Genomic DNA, 23,216 nt, shown 5'->3' on the forward strand with positions numbered 1-23,216 from the left:
GTGGAATTGAAGCACTGCGAAATTTAAGGAGACAAATGAGCCGCACAGTTGCGTTTTTTATAGCGCCGTGACGTCACGAGGCTGTTCTCTATCAGAAAGGTTCCTGCACATCATATATAAGAAAGTTAAGCTGACCCGACTTGAATGTCTGACAGTATGGGGAATAAAATTATATCTAAATGATTTAACTAAAATTAAATATAGCAAATACCTTCGGCGAAGCAGTTGGCCATCAAAGGCCATGTAAATAACGAATGTATACCACCATATGAATAAAGGAATACGCCTTATTTCTATGTATTAATGGTAAATAGTGCATTAACAGTCAAAAGCAAAGAAATATTAGATGCATTGTTAATATTTTTATGGCTTAGTTTCGATTTCGAAATTTTTTCTTCCAATTTATAATTTAGGCAATAATTTTGCTGCAAACTACAGAGCAAAACCAAAATTAAACATTTTTGTAACGCGTGGGCTTAAATACAAAATAAAAAAAATTTCAAAAAAGTTTGCGAAAGCAACAATTTTCAGGTAGGTACTTACTTTAATTTAGTCATGTCAAATAACTTCGATACGCTATCGCATCACAACAAAGCACACATCTTTACTTATCTTTCCTTTTACTTAGAATGAAGGTGAGGGTTTGTGTGTATACAGCACATGTTTGGAGGTTGATTTCTGTTTCCAGCATTTCTGTTATTTTTTTTAAAAATTAATTAGTTAAAAATTAAGCGAAATTTTGGCTTTTTCTGAAACTACTTCCAAAAATATTAAATTTAAAAATCATTTAGTACATACATAATTTTAAATTCAAATTGTTTTTCAATGACAGTCTTTCGTATGTGTTAATATGATATATACAACACATATATATCTGTCTTATTTTTTAAAAAAAATTTCTAATTTTGAAAAATACTTTAATCAAATTTTGAGACAATACATTTCATTCAAATCTTATCCTGCAAGAGCATCTTCTTCTTGAAAGACGTAGGAGATTATGATTTATAGCAACAATGGCTGCTATCCCCTGTTTCCAGATGAAGTTTCAGTCGGTTAATAGTAAAAAGTCGTTGCGATGATGCGATTTAGTTCATATTCGAAATTCAAAAGTTCCAGTGAAAAGAAGAGGTACAATAAGACGGAAGTTCCCGCAACACGGAATGGTGAATAAAGAAAAGAGACACAAAGAGACCACAACAGAATGTGGTCAATTAAATTAATAGATGTTGAAGTGCTTTAGTGCTTGAAGATAAACTTGCAGACAGTTTGCAGTAATTTTGCCCAAAATATTTTTGAAGGAGATATCTTGCTTATCGAATTGTAGAAAAGTCCACAACTTGTTTCAATAATATGTAAACTTTTTGCCCGAGAGAATTATGTGTTCAATATCATTCATACAATTACATGCATGACAAAGGGAATCATTTTGGTAATTAAAACGATTTAACAGTCCTGGTGTTATAATTGTTTTGCTGATTATTCTGGCCAAGACCACATCTTTTCTCCGATTTTTGGACCAAGAAGAGAGTGCTTCAATGCTAGGGATGTCTCCTAAGGCTATGAAATATTTACTGTTTCTATAATTTTTGATTGTGATCTGATATGACGCTTTCTTGAGGCTTGAAATTATATTTTCAGGAGAGATCCATTCAATCCAAGATATATTTTCTGTAACTTCTTTGGCTAAGCGATCTGCAAGCTCGTTCCAGTTTATATTCGAGTGACCAGGTACCCACAGGAAGGATATTTTTTGATTTAGTTTGATTAAAGTTTCAACTTTGGAGGCTAGACGTTGAATAATTTTTGGCTACTGGATGGAGATATTTTGCGACGATGTAAGCGCAGAGTAGCTATCTATAAGAATCAGAGAATCCTTTCCAGGAGCAACGAGAACATCTAGTGCTTCAGCAATGGCTAAATTTTCTGCAGTAAAAATGGAATTGACAGGATAGACTCGAAACATGTGATTTTTGGATAGAAGAAAAACCAGCAATTGAAGTGTGCTGGAGTGTTTTGGAACCATCAGTAGCAGTGATAAAATGACCAGGAAAGAAATTCCGAATGCATTCATTAAAATAGTTATTAATTTCAATCAAAGATAGATTTGTATTGTGAAATTTAAAATCCTTAAGGAAAATTTCAAAGTGATTAGAGTTATTCGATGGTTTTTCAGGCAAGGTGATAATTTGGCTGGTAGAAATTTTTAAATTATTGAGTATGAACGAAATGGATTTTTTGTCTTTGGTAGCTAATTAAATTTCCTGATTATTATGGGAGTGCTTTGTTAAAAGTGAAGAATGTAAACCATTGTCAATTTGCTTAATTAAAAACTGGGAAACTAATTTCTTGGTTTTTTCAGAAAGAATTTCCTGAGAAGCAATTTTCAGAACAACATTCGGGTCCATTTTGGGAGGCCTAAAGCAATTCTCAGGGCTATAGTTTGAATTGTGTTTTAAATTGAATCTCGGAAAACCTTCCCAGGAATGATGGCTACAGAAGACAAATATATCATCATCAAAGAGAGTACATTCGACTCCTTCCTCTGTGGTTTCATAGAAGTCGTGCATAAAGATAACGAACAGAAATGGTGAAAGAACACTGCCTTCAGGTAACCCTTTGTTCAGTGTCCTGTTACCGGAAAGTTCTAGATTGTAGGAAGTTGGACAACCACTTTGTCATATTGCCTGTTATACCAAGCTGTAAGCATTTAAAAATAAGGCTGTCTGTATGAACAGAATCATATGCACTTTTGATGTCAAGATTCACACCAATGAAGGAGCTTTTTGTCCGTGAGCTTCAGTGATTTTTGCCTGAATATTGTAAATTGTAGTTTGGTTATCTCTGAAGGGTATGAAGCCATTTGGGTAGCTTTTTGTTACGAGTTAGATAGTAAGTAATGCATTGAGTGAGGATATGTTCAAAGACTTTGCAAAAAATTGAGGTTAGGGCAATGAGCCGATAAAAAACTTTGGTTTTGTTTTTGTTAGGTTTCGGAATCGGAATAATTAGAGCGTTTTTCCATTGTTTGGAGATGTCAGCTGAATCAAATTGATGCTGATATAGTTTCAAAATAATTTGAAGTTGATCGTTCTTGAGATTTTTGAACCAGATGGCTGGGAAGTTGTCAGCTCCAGGAGTAGAGTTTTTAGTTTTATGGATTGCTTTCTGAATTTCCCAAATTTTGAATTTACTGTTGAGGAAGGAATTTATTTCAGAGAAACCCAAGGGAATGGGTTCCATATTTGTATTTTGATTAGAAAATGTCTTTGCAAATAATTCACTTTGATGAACAGGATCGCAAATATAGCGATTGTTTTGTATAATAATGTTGTTATATTTAGAGTTCGGATTTGTGTGATTCGAAAGCTTATTCAGAATTTTAAAAAATATTTTTAAATTTTTCCCAATATTCTCTTTTCGCCTTTTTAACATGAAACCGGCTTGCAAATTTTTTGTGCTTTGTCCAATCTGTTTCAGAAATGTTTCTGTTAGCTTTTTTTTTTTTTTTTTTTTTTCTGAAATAGTTTGTTAAGTTTTTCATAATCATGGCAAGAAAGATTCCACCAAAGAGGATAAGATTTATGTGACAGTAGTTTAAATGAAGTATTTTGGGTTATTATCTTAGTTGCGTTCACCGTAATTCCTTCAATGGAATATTGGATAGAATTAAAGAATTCGTGTGTTTGTTGTGTGATCCTCGTCCAATTAATTGTTTTTAAATTGCGACTGACATTTTCAATAACGGGTCAGGAAACAACTATCGGGTTGTGATTGCAATCGAAAGTTGAATCCATCACATAACAAAATGTTTGATTATGAATATCAGATGAACGTACAGTTAGATCCAAGACAGATTGATTTTTTAAGGAACTGTGCGTGGGAATAGTTGTATTGAGAGTTACAAAATGTAAATAAGTTAGCCAATCAACGTAATCGTTGCTCAAAGCTGATGAACGGGATGCTCCCCAAAGAGTGTGGTGCAAATTAAAATCACCGAAGATGAAAATAGGTAAAGTTAGAGAATCAAAGAAGTGTTTTGCCTGGTCAATATCAAAACCTTGTGGAGAATATAAATTAATAATGTTGAATTTAATATTCTGGAAATGTACTTCCACCAAAAGCGCCAAGTTAAAATCTTCTCTAATATTGTTGAGAATTATTCTTCCGGACATGTTAGCAGGAATGCCAATTAGAAGACCACCCCCCAATCTATTTTGTCTGGGAGTACGGAAAAAAATTTTGCTCGGAAAGAAAAGTCTCTTTAAAGACCCAAAAGGAAGAGGTAGAAATAGGAGGAATTGAAAGCCAGAGCTTTTTCCCTTTAATTCCCCTGCAGAAAGGTCATTAAAAAAGACAGTAAAAAGGATTAATAGTAACTGCTCCCAGTTTGGGGCTTTCAAAAGAACAAAAAGCAAAAGGGATTCGAAAAGCAGACTAGAAAATTCGATTTTTTTTAAAGCTATACTTGAAGGACCACCTGTATCCCATTGCATCAGAATGCCCGTAGCTTGAGTCACAACTTTTGAAGCTTTTTTTTTCTCCAGGGAGATATGTTTGATTCTCCTTTATTAAACATGCTGGCAACACTTTGAAGTAATTTTTCTACAGTTTTTTGAAAAATTTCAATGAGCCTGTTTGTTTGTTGTTCTAATTTCTCCGTAATATTTTTAACTATAACTTCGATTTTTTTGTTTAAAGTTTCCTCGACTTCTTTTTCAGATATGTTTAATATGAGTGCGTTAGAATAACTTGATTTTGAGGACTGCTGAAAGAGGCGTTTGGCTTCTCCAGTCGTTGGGTGGTTTTGACATTTAAATTCCAGTATTTGTCGTTCTCTGATGTAATGGGAACAAGCTTTCGATGTCGCTGAGTGCGGACCCTGACAATTTATATACTTTTCGGACTTTGACATTGGCCATCATGTGTTTCACCACATATGTGACAGATCTGTTTGGTGCAAATTCTTGTTGGATGCATGAAACTATGACATTTCGTGCATTGTCTACGAACTTCTGGATTTTTTGCTTCGTAAACCAAATCTTAATGGATTCTGGTAACGCGGTGCCGAGTATTGTCACGAGGACAGGAGAGGAGTCTCGATTCGAGTTGGATTTAACAAATCTTCTCATTTCAAGGATTTCTACATCGTTATTATGTGTTAATTCCTCAGCCAACTCTTCAAGCGAAATTTGAGTGGGTATATCAACAAATAAGAATCTGTCTGTCACATTTTCCCAAATGACACCGGTCGAGACGGGGATGTCAAGAATTTTTTCAAAGCTTAAAATTTGAACAGTGAACACGGATCCGATGTCGTGAAAATGATCTTACCTTGCCTTGTAAATTTCAAATTCAAAATATTGCGGTGCCGATGCTGTGCTGTTTTATGTAGACTTGGATAAGGAATGGGTTCAATCGAGGGATTTTAGATGCAGCATCTCTGTTGGACACAATTATTTTTATTTCCTCATATTGTCTTTGGCCAATATGGATAATGAATTAGTTATAGGATTTTCCACTCTTAAAGAAATTTTCATTTGAAGTAGGATGCATTTCAATGTTTGCCCAAGCCTGCATTTTCCTTTTCATATTAAAAAAAAATTTTAGTTTCAGCAAAAAAAAAAATTGTTTTACTAAATAAAGTTTAACCACTTCCGCTTCAATTTAAAATACGAGATGCCGATACAAATTTTACGAGAGGTGATAAAATGTTAGTGAAATATTATATAGTAGAATAAACAGAGCGACTTAATGCTTCTATAATAATATGAGTTATATGACTATGGAAATCTGAAGCTTAAAAATATTTTGGTGAAGAAACGATTAATTGCATAAAACATTTAGTTGAAAATTTTAGCAACCATTGATCTCAGCGAACCGGCTTGTTGCCAAAGGTGGTTGGTAAAGAAGGAAATTAAGCGAAATTCGAAATTAAAGTATTTCCTATCTTTGAACAATTATTTGGTTTTATTTTATTTGGTTTTCTTTATTAGGATAGGCACCGAATTCACTTTGTGCAACTTGGTTTTTAATATTTTGAATAAAAGTTTATAATAGTATACTTCCATTATTTTTTCAAAATAAAATTTTTATTTTTGAATGAAAATTTTATTTTGTAATAAAATTAAATCATCTTTTAAATAATAGCCACATTATTTTTATGCCGTTCGTGAATAACGCTTATCGCTCTTTGAAATGCCTTATCGTATCCTGTGCAGCGCCTGGAGAATATAAATAATAATTCATTTTCATAATTTGTCAAGAAAACACCAGGCTTTCTCCAAAATGCTAGTGTTTCATGCGTAGCCAGTAGTATAGATAATAATCATCTAGTCACATGACCAAAGAAATGTCAAATTGCCAGAAGAACTCCTTTCATTTTTACTTCCAATTTATAACACTTTATTTTCCTTGTAAAGATCCAAATATAAACAAAAAAAATTAATCCTTTTAAAGATTTCGTTATGTACAAAATGAAGTATAGATAGAATAACGTCAGAAACAGTGGACCGCCACACAAGTTTTTTACCCAAAAGGTCTCAAAATCGAGGATTATTTTGAATGCTATAAATTAAAATTATCTTCAAATGGCCTTCTGTATTGTATTCCCTCCCCAACACTTAAAAAGAGCGATGCCTGGAATATTCGAATCATCTTCAGGTGCATCACAATATTTACTCCACCCAAGAATCTGAATGTTAGAATTTCCCCTACAGCAACAGCAATGGTTGATTTTTTTTTATACACCACACACATCTATTATTTTTTAATGGATTCTCAACTGACATTTTCGAGTAGGTAAGAAAATCGCAATGAATTTCTTTTAGAAAAATGATTAGCATTTTATGCCTTGGTATTTTTCATGGAAGTTGGTTTAAAATATTTTTAAAAAACTTTTTATCTGGGAAATGTAAATTTTTAGAATTATTATTTTGGAATGAATTTCTTCAAAAGCTAGAAATTATTGCTTGAATTCGAACTCACTTGGCTACATTTATTAAATACGGGGACTTATTTTTAAGAACTTCTTTTCTTGGACACGAATGCACTCAAAAATATTTTTTTAATCAATTTAAAACTCTGGTTTTTCGCAATGTAGTAAATATGAACATTTTGTTTTCTACTTAATCATTGTTTTACCAGGACACATTTATAATTAGCCATTAAAAGGAACATTAGGAATAATGTAGTTTCTGTCATGAAATAATTGGCAGAAAAAAATATTCTCGTTTTGGATTTCGAACTTTTAATTCTGAAAACGGAAATATATTTCAGGTATAAATTTATTCCACATATTAAGTGAGTTCCTTGATAAATTCTTTAACTACGTAGAATAACTTATTATATCATATATATGTTACTGTGAAAGACCGAAATCTGGAAAATGTCGACTTTCACATGTGAATGTCAAAATTCGGATAGTCGCTTGTTGTATGTCCGAGATATTTGCTAAATATCTGTATTTCTCACTCACTCTCTTCAATATCGACATTCAACCTGCTCTAAGGGTGAATGTTGAACATGTCGGGGATTTGCTTTTTCTTCTCGTATTTCAGGTGCGATAAAACGTTACAAGGGTGATGTAAATTTTCGCCTCTCTTGCTGAGAGGAGTGACCAATCATGGTGAGAACAGGGGTTCGTCGTTCTGGAAAGGAGTTTTCACTGCAGGCCTAACTCGGAGATGGATTTAAATGGCAGTCCAGGATAGATATATATGCAGTTTTAGATTTTAGCTTGAGACGAAAAGGGGACGCTCAGTATTACTTAAGTTTAGCCAACAAAAAACTTGCATTTATACTAAAGTGAACTTTTCTGCTATAATTAAGTCATTAGGATTCCTTTAGAAATAACCTACCCAGAATACCAGAATAAAAATACATTTGTTACGTTTTGAAATCATACTTCATTGCTAAGAGAGATTAGGTACCTAATAATATCATAAATATCAATTTTTTTGTTAAAAAATAAAGATTGTAATAATATTCAAACATTGTCATTCACAAAAAGCGATTTAAAAAACGACTCATTACTTTTTTAGTCGAGTCAAAAACTACTCATTACTTAATTTTACATAACAAAACTTTAACAACATATATCTTTCTTGTCTCTTTTCCACCTCCACCAATGTATATCTGAGCTTGTCGACATACATCGGTGATTGTCCGAATGTACAAGTTTCTAATCAAATATTCGGTCCTTCATTGACATATTTGATATGTGTTGGCATTCCCCGGTGAAAGTCAGCATTCTCCAATTTTCAGGTCTTTCACAGTAATATATATTTGCTTTTCGCTGTTAAAATGCAATCGATAATACTTTAATAGTGAAAAATTGTAGATGAAGGAATTAAATCACACAAAAAAACACACAGAGATACTTTTTAGTTAAGTAAATCTAATTTCCGCGAACAGATTTTACTTTCACAATTGAATAATGTTTACAGTAGCAAAAGTTTTCTTATCAAAGCTATATTGCAAAAGAGTTTCGATTGCAGCTGCTCATGTTTCTATTAGATTGGCTTTAATAAATAGCAAGCACGAAATTATCATAAAGAAGTAAAATATAATAAAAAATATTTTAAAAATTTACCCTTGCAAAAAGAAATGATTGAATAAATAAAATGCCGCTTTCTCCCTCAAGCGCTCAATAATCTTTGTATCAAGAAAAATAAGTGGTAAGTGATCTTTGCAATCGCGGGATATTCAAAAAAAATTCACCATTTAAAAAAAAATTTAATATTTTTAAAAGCTATAATAAATTGGGCAATTTTGAAAATTTATTATTTCAAAAGATGTTTGAATAAATAAAATACTGCTTTCTTTTCAGTAAGATTTGCATCAGGGAAACGAGATCGAAAGGTGCCCGCGATTCGTTGTATGAGGCTGTTGCTCTCGCTTTGTTTAATACTTATATTCTAATTTTCCGTAGCGTTTCTAACAACAGTGGATCAAAAAAGGTGACGAAGAACAATACGTACGATTTTTCATTCATCCCCTTGATTTCTTAGTCAACTAAAAAGCAGCCGTCGAAATGGTAGACTTGATTTATTTGTTGCCGCAGCGAAATGCAGTCCAGATGGAAGGTTCCCAATGTAGTACAGTCAGAATGGACAACAACAAAAGCTGATGCCCGACATTCTGCCGGCTTAATGCTTGTCAACCGACACAAATTCAAAAGAATTTCGGAATTGGGTTCTCGAATTTTTTTTATTATAAATTAAACATGAGTTTTAAATTATCGGATTCTTTGATATTTATCTCCCCATATTCCCCTTCCAAAGCGATGACGTAGAATTAACTTGTTGACAAGCGCTCGTCAGTGTCTCTTGCGACTATTTGAACTTCCAGTTCCTAAAAGCACTCAGTGACCGCTTGGGGAAGATTTCTCCTTCTCTATTGTTCCTTCTTTATTATAGTGTTGCCATCCCTATTCGAGAAGAGTAAAGTGAAATTTCGCTCAGTAAAGCAGTCCTGAAATGATCTTTCTGTATTTTGAAAGTAACTCTGTATTTGAACAAAATTTGGTTTAAAGCACTAACATTCGACATTTTCTGTAATAAAAATATTTTTCACCTTGATATGCTCCAAAAAAGCCCCACTTGATGGGTCGTTTTCAAACGAAAGATTAAGCGATTTATCTCTTTTGCTGCAAATCATTATTTCAGTGCCGAGCAGCTGGTTTTGATTTCTAGGGGTATTTATTATTATTATTTTTACATTCATTAATATGAATATATAACTATGCAATGTGAAGTAAATCTCAAAAAAATGTGGCATGAAATGTAAGTTATGAAGTCTCTCCAAGAATCTGAATATCACAAGTGCGTAGCGTCATTAAAAGTCCTTATTTTTTATGGTTCTTATAGAAGGGGCTTCAAAAAGGGTTTATTCTTTTTCTAGGTGCTTAAATTTTCTTTCTGATAAAAAAAATCCCATTTCACCTGGCAAGAAGTGGCCGATAACAGGCTGTATTCTTTGTGTGGTGTCGGACATTTTAAAGGATTTCAATGAGGCAGGAGTTCAGCAGAAAAGTTTGTATCTCAGTTTTTGGAAGGACTGATAGAATGGGGAAAATTTATCATTTTCTTTCACTTCACTCTACATCGCCTTTCCTCTTCACCTTCTTTCTCCTCCTTTTACTTGTTTAGATAGAAATAAAGAAAACTTTCTTTTTAGAGATAATTTTATACATTCTCTAAAACCGCTAGTATTGGATTTTAACAGTGTCGGTGAATCGGTGTTTATTTACGTGTTTTTAGAGCGCAACATGATTTGGTGACTCGCATTAGTGAATTATTTAAACATTTTTACTTGAATTAATTTTTATGAAAAAGTTTAGATTTTTTTTTTAAATACATGAGGGAAAATGCGTATTTCGTTTTGAACTTCCAACATCGAATACTCTGAATAATTCTAGATTTCCAAAAATGAAAGTAAAGCAAAATGTTTATGGTGTAGTTACTAGTAGTTCATTGGTTACTTCTGACAAAAGATATCAAAAATAAATTAATGCCAATAAAATTCTTTGTTTTTTCGTATATGAATTATTCAAAGAGAAAGAACTGCAATCGCCAAAAAATTTGAACTCGAGATTTTGCCCAATCTTTTTGCTTCAAGCCTCCGAATAAAACATTTTTGTAATTATGTCTGCATGTGAACATGATAATACAAGAAGCTTTGAGCTGCAATTTATTAACATCAAATTTTCAAATTTCTATCAAATTTAGAATAAAATCCATATCTTTCAAGAGTTTTTTTAGCAGTTTATCTGAGTATAAATGAATGCGATTCATTCAAAACGCAAAACGCGACATCGGTCAAATTTGGCACACAGTTTTAGCATCTAAAATGTACATTCATATGCAAATTTTTCATTTGAATGCAAATCCATTAGCGCATTGACCATGTGTCCGTTTTATGTTCGCATGCACATAAACACTGTAATAAAAAAATGCCACAACTTAGTTAAATAAAATTTAGTGAGTAATCATGTTTCTAAAATTTTAGCAGTATTGCATATTTTGGATTCAATTGACCGACCAAAAATTTCCGAGTACATTCATTTTTTTATTTTTATTATTATTACTAAACGGGGCCTCTGAAAATTAGGATTTGTATAATCTTGTCTTGCCCAAGGCCCCGACTTTTTATACCGCAGGGTAACTTTCTTAGGAAATACGCAATGAAATATTGGAGTGGCATTTTCAGCTGGTTTCAAATGTGTTATGGAGCATATTAAGCCATTTTTTTTCGAATGTATCAGAGTGATGATCCCTTTTTGGCTTTTCAGATATCCGATACATTCAGAAATTAATAAAATGATGCACGTATTCTTTTTTAAAAAGTTTTGAAAGAAAATTGCTCATTTGAAATTATTTTTTCAGTAAATTGCTAATGCCAATATAATTTTTCCAAAAGTGGAGAGTTGATAAATTGAGTGTGGGTATAAGAGGGAACAAATTATTACAACTCTTATATTTCATAAAAGAGATATACAATAAAGTTATGTGTTTGTAAAACGTGACTATCAATAGCTTATTTAAAAAAAAAAAAAAAAAACGTTGCCATACATAAGGAATAAATTTCCAATGAATTTTGCATTGGTAAGACATTGTTTTGGCAGGGAAGAAGTGACTGTGAAAAAAAGAAACATATTCTGTATTGCACTCTCATCAAAAAGGATAAAAGGATGCTCTTCTTATGGAGTTTATAGATTTCTTGGTCGAATTATCTTTATTCGATTTCGATCATTTTTATATCAGGAAAATAAGATTGTATTAGCTATTTTTATCCTTTATTTGAAGACCATAAACTAAAAGAAAAAAAACTGTGGAGAGTTTTGAATATTTCACAAACTCGTGAACAAGTATCTGCTGAAAGATGATTCAACATTAATAAAAATATTAAGTGGGAAATTTTAATAAAAATACCATGTTCCACAGCTCTGTATCTCAATCTCCTATTCGATAAAAGGAGAATGATTGTATTCGAGATTTATTTACTCTTTTTTTTCTCTCGAAGAATTGGAATGTCAATAAAGTAGCAGCATAATCTTCTTTTTACTACGAACTGTAGTGCAATTAAATATTTTAAGATATGCAATGAAAGTCTTTAAAATAAGATTTTTCAAATAAAACTTACATGAAAAATCATTTTAAATAGCTTAGTTTCAATATTGGTTAAAAAAAATATTTGATTATTTCTGAAAATATTCTATGTTTATATTTGTATAAAATTGGAAACTTGATTAATAAGTTTGTTCATTAATTTATTTCAGGTTGAATATGGATGAGATACAAATGCAAAATATTAAAAAGGAAGATCAAATGGTTGTTTTGTGGGCCTTACTAAATACTTTTTCTTATATTACAAAAAAAAAAAAACTGTATCAATAATTTATTATTAATTATAACAATTTTATAATTTAAAAATATCTGAACCTATTATTTACATTGTGGTAAACTTTTTTTTTGCATAAATTTCGCCCTTTTTCACTATTTTATCTAAAATTATTTTTAATTTTCATTTGTAAATTCTTTATACACGATACATCCAAATCAACTACTCTGAAAGTGATTTGCCGTTATGCGTTTTGCTATTCGAAACTATGAACATTTGCTACTTCTCTGAAGATTAAATTAAAAACTGTAAAAAAAAAAAAAAAAAAAAAAAAAAAAAAATGTTATTTTGACAATTTGGAGGGGGGAGGAATGGGCCCCGAGATTTGTATTTCCCTAGACACTCTTAGAACGCTTAACTCCACCCTATTTTTCCAAACATCTTTATATGTTATGAGGATGGATTGCAGAGGATCGGCAGAAGAGGCCAAGCACCGTCACAAGACAGACGGCGCCATCTGCAGTTAGGTTTGTTGCGTTAAAAGTTTCCCTCTTCTGTGTCGGAGAAGCCTCTAGTGGACTGAATAGGCATGAATGTCAAGGATGATACAAAATCCTTTACATCTTCTAGATAATGGTCCCTTTCCTTGACTCAGATCTTCTGCAGACATTACATTTTTTCCTGTGAAGATCTTCGTTTGAAATAAAATCTCACGTTTTAAACTTCACCACATCGGTACCGATTGCAGAAGCACACAAAAATTTACGATCTACTTGATTGCTACATTAAAGAATTCATGCAACGTGTTTGTTTGTTTGTTCATTTTCCTCTCCAAATGCTAGTACGTAATTCGAAACTTGAGGCATTCTTATTAGAGCATGATATTGTGCCATATTTCGACGATGCAGTTGAATATTTTAAATCCACGAAGATATTGTAACATCTTGCACTAATAGAGACGCGTGCGAACAGCAGTTCCGAAGTTATGTTCATGTCCTTTGAAAATCGCACCTAAGATATTCGGTGGTTTCAGAATAGGCAAAAATCCAGATGATGGTTAAAATGGTTAAAAATTCAAACATTCCTAGACAAAGGAAACTGAATACCCGATTCTAAAAATCTAAAATCCAAAATTCTTATGTGTAGCCATAAATCCGACGAGTGTGAGCGACTCCTCACCAGTGGACGGTTTTAGTGAGCAGATGAAGGGGAGAGGAGTTCCGCAGCAAAGGAATGTGCAATTTCTTACAACAACAGCTGAAATAAAGTTATTTGCATGAGGACCAACATTTTAAAATCTTAAGGAAAAATATACAGATTTTTTATTTTATTACAACTTTAAAAATAATGAAAATTCTTAAGGAAAAATTAATTTATGATTCTTTAAGGAAAAATTAGGAGCTAAATTAAATAATTATCAAATTTCTGGAATTACAATACATATCAGAAGGAATTCTGTGATTTTTTAAATTTAACATCACAATACAAGGTTAGATTGAACACATATTTCGTAATTTTTTTTTTTCAGATGTCTTTTTATTGAAGCAAATAACATTAGGAGGATTGTTCCAAATGGAAATATCTCTAAAGGTTTAGAAATAAGTTTCGAACTGTTATTAGAATGTAACGTAACAAAACCAATATTTTAAACATTTTGGTGAAATATAATAATTCTTTTAAAAAAACGTTCTTCCATTAAATTTCAAAACTTTAAACTTGCTACGAAGAAATGGAGAAGGGAAAACTGATCATCTCCTCTTCATTGGTCATATCATTGGCGGATATCAATAAAACATCTTTATAAATTCTTTTCTGCATGAATTCAGTGTAAAAAAGTTGCACTCATTGTTTTGGTAAGTCACAGTCAAATTGGGAGTATACTTGAAAAAACTATTAAGACTGAGGTAAAAACTCTCAGCATACAAGTAGCAAAATAATTGTATTTCTGATTCAGTAGTTTTTACTGTCTTGTGAATAAAATCTTTGCGTGTTCGCTCAAGGTCGCAATGCAGTGTAAGTTTAATGTGGAGCACTCCTTTTTTCAGTGAACAAATGAGGGAAGGGGATCCTTTAAAATGTATCAATGAGCTGTAGTGAAATGTAAACTTACGTCCCGAAGGAAAAGTGAAGATTATTTCAACAAAGCCCGAATTTCGCTAGTTCCTAACCTTTAAGTCAAAATCCATCTCATATATATATATATATATATAAACCTAATTAGTAATTAATACTAAGTTAATACAACTTAAAAGGAAAAAAATAGAATCAAAATAAAACCAAAATAAAAAAGAATCCGGCTTGAAGACTTTCTCAAGGGTCACCCTCTGGCAGGGATTCGAAAAAAGAGATTTTTTTTTTGTGAGGGGTCTGATTTTTAGTCCACCAATATTGGTCCCTCGTGACCCGAAAATCCCCTGAAATAAAAAGCTGGCTCCGTACTAATCTTTTGACGAAAATTTAAAAAATTAGATTTTCAATTACATATTAACTAACTCAATAGATGGCGCTGAGACCCTCCAATTATTTATTACCTTGAATGATGAAGCAGAAACAAAAAAGAAACGAGGGAAGCAAGAAAAAACACAATGGGATTCTTTTTGTTAAAAAATTTTTTTTGCCTGTTACTCGTATGTTTTTTTTTGTTTGTTTTTGTTTTTTTGTTTTAATAATTGGTTGTGAGAGTTCTGTATAGTTTATATTATGTTATTGTATTTTTCGCTTAAATTGGAGATTGTATTTCTTTTGTAATTTATTGTTTCATTTCTGTAAAACATGGTGTATCTATTAGGCCTTAATTTCAGAGGATTTTCGAGTCACGAGGGGTCAATATTGTTGAACTAAAAGTCAGACCTCTCATAGAAAAAAATCCCTTTTTTTGAATCCCTGCCTGAGGGTGACCCTTGACAAAGTCTTCATGCCGGATTCTTTTTTTTTTTTTTAATTCTGGTTTAACTTTTTATTTTGGTTTAATTTTGATTCTATTTTTTTCCTTTTTATTTGTATTTACTTAGTATTTATTATTAATTAGGTTAGGTTCATCTGTGCTTTAATAATAGCTGCATTAGCGCTCTCTAAATACAATGACGCTTTTTTAGTTTCATTCAGAAATAATTTTAATGTCAGATTGTTTCAGAAATAGGTTTTATTTTGAATTTTCATAATGCTTATATTTTTTTATTATTTCTTATATATATATATATATATATATATATATATATATATATATATATATATATATATATATATATATATATACAGTCGCTCCAAGCCAAACTATTACAATTATAAATACAAACAACAACAATTATAAATTTATAAATTAATTCAATTTAATCAGAAAAACAAAATAAAACAAAAAATAATGCACAACTCAAACTCGGACGGATAAGAAGATTTTGAAAACTAGTTAATATTTCAAATGAATTATTATTTTGTATATTATAAGTCCTTTTTCTTATAACCATTTTAAGACGTTTAGGCTTAGATTACAGACATTTTTCACAAAAATTAAGTTCAATATTTTCTCTTTCCTGCAACAATACCCTTTTCAATTCATCTTTACAGGAAATGGCGGGTTCCCGGTCTTTTTACTTAAGGTATTCCAATAAATTCTCGATGGAATTTATATCAGGGCTTTGGGGTGGAGTGTCCATGAGGTGAGGACAATTGTATAGAAGCCAGGAAAGCACACGATCATTTTTATGATTCCAGATCAAAAATCGCCAGTTGTTGCCAAGAGGAAGTTTCAGTATACATTATTTTAAATTTTTCTTTCAAATGAAGAGATATGAATTCTGATCCATTCTCCCTTCGATAAAATACAGGGTTCCTGAGACTGAAACTGAAAACGAGCCTTTGACTATTACCTACATGCTTCACAATTGCTTTCAAATTTTTTATGCAAAATACCTCTTTCGATTTTCTCCAAACGTATGCTTGTCATTGGATCCAAAAATGTCGAATTTGCTCTTATCAGTAAATAAGACATTTTTCCAAAAAGAAAAAACTTGTTTTCACGTTCCTTGCGAATTTAAGTCTTAGTATGATTTCGCTTACTTATGAATGGCTTTCGTCTGGTTTTTCATCCATTAAGATCTGAGTTATGCAGCACATTTTTTTTATTGTTGACAGGGTACATTTTTTTCTTAATTCCTTTTTAGCAATAATAGATAGGTTTGGTGCTCTAAGAAACGGATTTGCTTATACTTTTCTGATTAAATATCGATCATCTGTTTCTTTGAAAATCTTAAGCTTATTTTCCACTTTATTATTGCTTTTGAAGCCTTTTATGATATTATTAACAGTTGAATGACTTCAGTTGACAATCTCTGATATTTATGGCACATATTTTCCATTTTCAGTATGCTTAATAACCAATTTTCTTAACTCAATGCTCGGCTCTTTTTCCCTGACATTTTAATTAAATTAATTTTTCATTTCACAGTAAATGAAAATAACCCAATTTAGAAATTCCCCCGAGCTATTATAACGTTCACCATAAAGGTGGCAGACATTTTTACCCAGCACTGCAATCATTTGGTGATTAATTGTGAGATGTCCGAGTTTGGCTTGCGGACTCTTTTTCACAAATTTTAATTTCATGTCTAAATTTTCAATTATAATTTATGAATTGCCGCTATTTTATTTTGCTTTTAGCTGTAGAATAAATTCACTGTTAAAAAAAAAAGCTTTTCACATTTCTTCTAATTCCTTTTAGTTAAAATATTCCAGTGGAGCAATTTTTTTTTCCTATGATATCCGATATATATATGAATAACACTGCATATATTAAAAAATTTATTGAAATTAGTCTTTTTTTACTTTATTTTTTTAAATCTTTTCTTATAGCCTATCTTTTAGTAACACATTTCTTTCCTTCAATGGTAGGATTTCGAGTCAAATAGAGAGAAGATCTAAAATTTATAAGCATTGATAATACACCATATTTTATTCTATTCTAATTAGTTCCAAATTTACAGAATCAAAGGAATGCATGATTTTAAAAAAATGATTTTCAACGTAGATAATCTAGTAGCTCATTTTTTTTAACCTTCACAGTACTTTCTTTTCGTAGTCTTCATTCACAAATAAGTAAGAATCAGAGAAAGAATCCGAGATATTTTAGAGCAAAAATAAAATGTCCTGAAAAATAAAGGAAATAAAAGAAAAGTTTATTTCATACTTACAAATAACATAGAGAGCATATTTGAAGTTCAAAAATTCATTGAAAGGAGAAAAAGGTTTCATAAAAAATTGTTGCATGATGAGAGAGATACAGTAAAGCGGCCATCACTTCCAAAAGCCACTTTCCTTGGCACATAATTTTGAACCCAAATCATAAAGTAAAATTATCCGTTGGAACGGCAGTTCGAGCTATTCTAACGGCAGCAATGGTCGCAAGTTCCATTTTAATGAAATCCATTCTTTTCGTCTACTTAATTTTTAACCTATGATTAAGATAAAGGCGAACCGACACAATACAGAAAATAAGATTGAAAATAATAAACTTTTTTCCCTACGCAAAGATAAAAGTGAACTTCGTCCCCAACCAAGATGAGAAATTCAAAAAGAAATGATAAAGCCCAGAACAAGAAGCCACAAAGACAGTCCCTGAAATCGACGTTCGTGGAAGTTTTTCTGAATCTGCACTAGCATGAAGAAGTATTGCTTCAGTAGCTGGAAATCGACGGGACATTTAGCTTGATGATTGGTAAAAGCAAGCAAACGAAATCATGAATCATTACCTCAACGGTGTATGGGGAGATGATTCTTCCCTCTCCTCTAATAGCGACGAATCGATTAAGGGTTTTACTTTCCGAAATAAAAAGCAAGCCGGGAGAGAAGGGTTTTTTCGAAAGATATTGAAAGCTTCAAGCCAATGCATTTTTCACAAAGAGACCTTCCCTTGAAGCAGTTCTTCTTTAAATCAGTCTTAATATTCCCTGTGTCGAAAATGACAATTAAAGACAGATATTAGTTTTAATAGGTACCTTGCCTTTCAAAAATAAAATCCCCCAGGAGCAACCAACTCTATGGACAACCGATTTTGCTTGGAATGAAGATGTCCGCTTTAGAAAGATTTCACTGTAGCAGGAAACGCGGGTGCTCAAGCAAACCTATTGTAAAGGAGATTTGGCCTACTTCTAAAAGGGGCAACATACTAGTGGGTGAATTATCTGACGAATTTTTAATGTATGTGTTTTAAAAAAAGGTGGAAAGAATAGAGAAAATTTTTAACAGAGCAGAGTTATCCCGGAAACAATGTCCTGCGTCCCTCCTCCACTGTTCCTGGACCTAAAAAGGAAAATCTTGGAAGGTAGCCAGATGTTTGAGGGAGGGGGAGTATTCCAGGAGTTTTGAAAAATGGACCACGGTTCTAACTGCATTTCAGGATGCTTATCCAATTTTTTTACTTTCTTTTTACAAAAACAGATTGTACAAATTAAAGAAAAGGAAACAGTTCCTAAAGTAGATTTACGTGTAGTAGTGGATTTAAACATTGAGTAAACTACGTCTATAAGGCCTCTTTTATAATAAGTTGGTCAATTTATTTTCACATTTCAGCATTTTTTTTTTGACCTTACAACATAATAAAGATTTTTTTAGATTAAGTTTCTATTTTAGCAACTTTGTCAGATTGTGTAAGTCTTTATTTATTTATTATGACTCCTAACTGCACAGCAACTCCGGTTGTGTATACTATTATTATTTAAGTAGATGCTCAGTCTTCATAAATAAATATGTAATACTAAGTGAAGGTAATGAAGCAGGTACGAACCTGCCCATTTATACTTGCCAAAGTGCTAATATTATTTATAGATATTTTATAATTCACAAAGTTTGTATTTCTTACGAATTTATTTATTTTCGCAATTAATAAATAAATTCATTTTGGACTAATGATATATATTCAAATGAGTCGGAATCGACTGTCAACAGGTGTGAATTTTCGACTCGCTACCCGAGGAAAGACGCAATTGTCTCCGTGTTGATGCTGCAGTGCATTTCTCACTTGAGTGGTCGTCTTTTCAAACTCTGGAAAATTGACAAAAAGCGGGGGTGGGAGATAGAGAATTGTCCAAAGCTGTCGCAAATTCTTACAGAACAACAGAAAAAATAGCTAAGCGCCTCGTATTTGAATTTATTACTTAGTAGGAAGGTTCGATGGTGTATTTTGGAAATGAATTTCTTCTGTTTGACCGAATGAGTACAAAACTCGACAGTTTTGACCGGAAAATTGCAAACTAAAACTCATTGTTCTCGTTTGCTGCAGTTTCGATTTCACATGCACATGAAGAAGCTAATTGGCAGGCAGTCGGTCCTTTCTTTCTTCAGAGTGTAATACGTATGCGAACTTCTGTTGACAAAATCATATTGACCATTTCACCCATTTAGCCAGCTGCGTTTTTCAGTTATCGATACAAATGCGCAAACTCTCTGCCTGTTATCGGATTTCTTCCACAATTTGCCCTGCTATTGGACATAAAGTATGGCTAGCACATTCATTCTTTTTTCAGTTACTGTAATCACAAACTAGAAAGCGACATCATTCTAAAAATAACCTTTTTTTCAGTCAAAAAATTGAAATGGAATGAATTGCTATAAAAAATAAGCACTGCTTAATAAAAGACATGAGAAATGGGTTGCAAAATAAAGACGTTTAAAAAAGTATAAAACTTCGTAAAACTTATAAAAATCGTTATTTCCTGAAAGAGGTCGAGGATGATTTAAGTTCTTACAATTTGACCAGACCGATCAAGCAGTGGGGGAAGAGGATGCAAGAATTAGAATGGCGAACTAAACTAGAGTGCCCGTGACTCAATTTGTAATTTTCCATCCTATTTTGAACATAAAGGAAAGGTAATGCCAAATGAAAATGTTTGCGTTTGGGCAGTGCAGCGTCCTAAAAAAAAAAAAAAAAAAAAAAAAAAAAAACCATTTCTGAAAAAAAAAATGTTAAAGATATTTAACATAAATAAGCCGGCGTTGTTGTTTTCTTAAGTGTTTGCCTGTTTCAAGGACGGGAAATTTAGAAAGGAGTGAATCACGGATATGAATTATAAGGAAAAGTTATTTTTTTATGATAGAAAAATGCAATAGGCCACATTACGATGGACTGACTATGATTTTTAAAGAGAAATCGAGGATGGCGCGAAAATATTATAGATATATTAACGATAGTACATGAGAATAAAGTTTCACCCACTACGATAAGAAACTCCTTCTGATTTTGTAAGATAAAATTTTGGTAAAAATATGAAGAGTAAACAAATAGCGGAGAAATAAAAATTTGTTTCGCTAATACAGATAAATGAAGGGAGAACCGAATTTTAGATGAATTTTCCCAGCAATCCACTTTAGGTTATGTTTGACAATTGCTTTCGTTGAGATAAATCCAAGGCTGATCATGACAGTGAAGCTGAATCATTAGAAAATCAGTCATGGAAGCATGTCAAACATCCTACAGAACTTAAGACTTAGACTCTAAGCTAAAAGTAAGTATTTTTTTTTATCGTGCTCGGCGGAAGATAATATTTAAAAAAGCATTAAGGATACTTTATCCATAAATAATTATTGGAGCGTACATTCTTTAAACATTTTCTTTCCGAACTTCAAACGTTTTTTATTGGTTAGGATGGAATTTCGTAATCGATTATCCACTCACTTTATATTGTACTAGAATTCTAAAATTTTATAAGGTTATTAGATCCATAGAGTAAATAATTATATTATTAATGTCAAAACTCTTAATCATCTTTAAATATGTTCACTTAACTAAATATTGATTTCATAGAGATGATATCATCTAAGTGCTTATGATTATTAATACTGAAATCTTTACTTATGATAAAGATGAGTGTGTGTGTGTGTGTGTGTGTGTGTGTGTGTGTGTGTGTGTGTGTGTGTGTGTGTGTGTGTGTGTGTGTGTGTGTGTGTGTGTGTGTGTGTGTAACAAATGGAAATGAATTAAGCGCATTTCCATTATCGCTTCAAATACGCGGTCTCCTATCGAAGTTTTACGTTACCCCTTGAGATAGTTCATACAATGCTTGCTCTATCGCTGCTTTAAGTTCCCTGTTGTAAAATATTGTCTTCTAGTTTTATATGCTTTTCGTGCTAGATGTCCTACACGATCTTTTGGATAATTAGTTTTTAAGTTTTAAATCCAAAATTTTAATGAACTCTTTCGAAATATCTGTACTTCCAGGAATTTCATCGAATTAAAAAAAACATGCTGAACAATTATCCCAAACTAATATAAGTCGGTTCGCTAGTAAGTCAGCTCATACACTCATGACAGCGGGAGTGGTCGCGCTAGCTGTACACTGGTTGAGTACACAATGTGTTCTCTACATATACACATGCATACATTTGCGGACATATTTCCCTATGTGAAATTGGTTTCTTAGCGTATTCCCTACCTCCCCACGAAATTTGAAAGATAAGTTTTGAATCTCCCTGTATATTCTAAATTTAAGGATTTCTTGTAGATATCTCACCAAATAGATTTGGCTGTACATATTCTTAGACGAATATGTCTGTAAATGAAGAAAGAATTTAATATATTATTTTGATGTTATGTATTTCTCCTAAATGCAAGACGAACCATTGAGTGAAGAATATATTACTTTCTTACTTTTAAAGTAAATCCTACAGTAATAAAATATAAACCGAAACATCGAGTAATCAAATAACCATTCTATTTTTCTAATTTCCATTACAGTTTTTTTTTTTTTAAATTGTAATGAAAGATAAGGCACTTTTACTCTCCTGCAATGCCTTGTCAAAGCATAGATGGAGAATGACACAAAAATGGCGATTAGAGCTGACATTCACAGTGCATCAGTTCCGGTTAAAAAATATTTTAGATGAATCGAGTCTGACCCATGGGAGTAAATTTACGTTTGGTTCTTGTTTGAGAATAGCATCTACAAAATAAATGGATCTTTTAATAATATATACCCACTTTGTGGCCGGCAGAGAACAAGAAATATTAATACCGCCTTTGGATTTCAATTATAATGAGCAAATGACTTTATACCATGAAAATGATGCTATGCTCAAAGGGCAGTTCTCATGCTTTTGCGATTTTTTTTTTTTTTTTTTTTTTTTTTGTGTCTAGGAGTTTCTCACAGGCCTTTCCATGCTAACCCGAGGCCCGACAGTTGACAAGCTGAAATGGACCTTCCGACTGTACGACCTGAATGGCGACGGCCGAATCGACCGCGAGGAGATACGGGAGATCATCTCCTCCATCTACCTGATGCTGGGCCGGCACACGGAGCCCAGTGTGGAGCACGACACGCCCGCCCAGCATGCTGACAAAGTTTTCGAGGTCAGTGCTTGCAATTTATTCCGCTGAAACATTCTTTATTACTAGAAGGGGCTCAGACAAACAATACGGATATCTAGAAATATCAGTTTCATACATACAGGCGGAAGTGTACTGAAGGCCTAAAATGATCAGTCAAAGACCAATTGGAAATACGCTGCAGCTCTAGAGAAATGCTGAAGTGGCAGACATTCAGCATAATTGTTGCGTGATGAACATCACGAAAGATTTCCAGACACTTAAACACTCTAATCCGAACGCTCAGCGTTGCAGAACAGAGAATTGTGAGATCTCGACTTTTAGCTGTTTGAATTATGCAACAGTATGAGTCGCCGCTTCGAAGCCTTATCACTGAAAACAACTACCTCTTCTTTAATTTAGCGCCTATTTCATGTCTCCATTCATTTATTTTGGTTCTTCTTGTATTTCTAATAAACACACAACAAGAATCCGCTTTCATATACAAAACAAATTTACATTCGCCCGCTTCGCCTGCCATCAAAGTTTATTGGAATCCTTCCGAAATCATTCTCATTTTTGTGTC

At 32.4% G+C, this 23,216-nt stretch overlaps 1 protein-coding gene across 2 annotated transcripts in view; it reads left to right on the forward strand.

Moving 5' to 3' along the window:
• Window positions 1-23,216, forward strand: part of LOC129981490 (calsenilin-like) — a 220,610-nt gene that overhangs the window by 191,740 nt on the left and 5,654 nt on the right. For both annotated transcript variants that reach the window (XM_056092341.1, XM_056092342.1), the window contains exon 5: window positions 22,463-22,675. In XM_056092341.1, the coding sequence (XP_055948316.1) occupies window positions 22,463-22,675 (213 nt within the window). The remainder of the gene's footprint in view (window positions 1-22,462; window positions 22,676-23,216) is intronic.

This window comes from Argiope bruennichi, chromosome 8 (assembly GCF_947563725.1).
Source record: "Argiope bruennichi chromosome 8, qqArgBrue1.1, whole genome shotgun sequence".
Taxonomy (NCBI): Eukaryota; Metazoa; Arthropoda; class Arachnida; order Araneae; family Araneidae; genus Argiope; species Argiope bruennichi.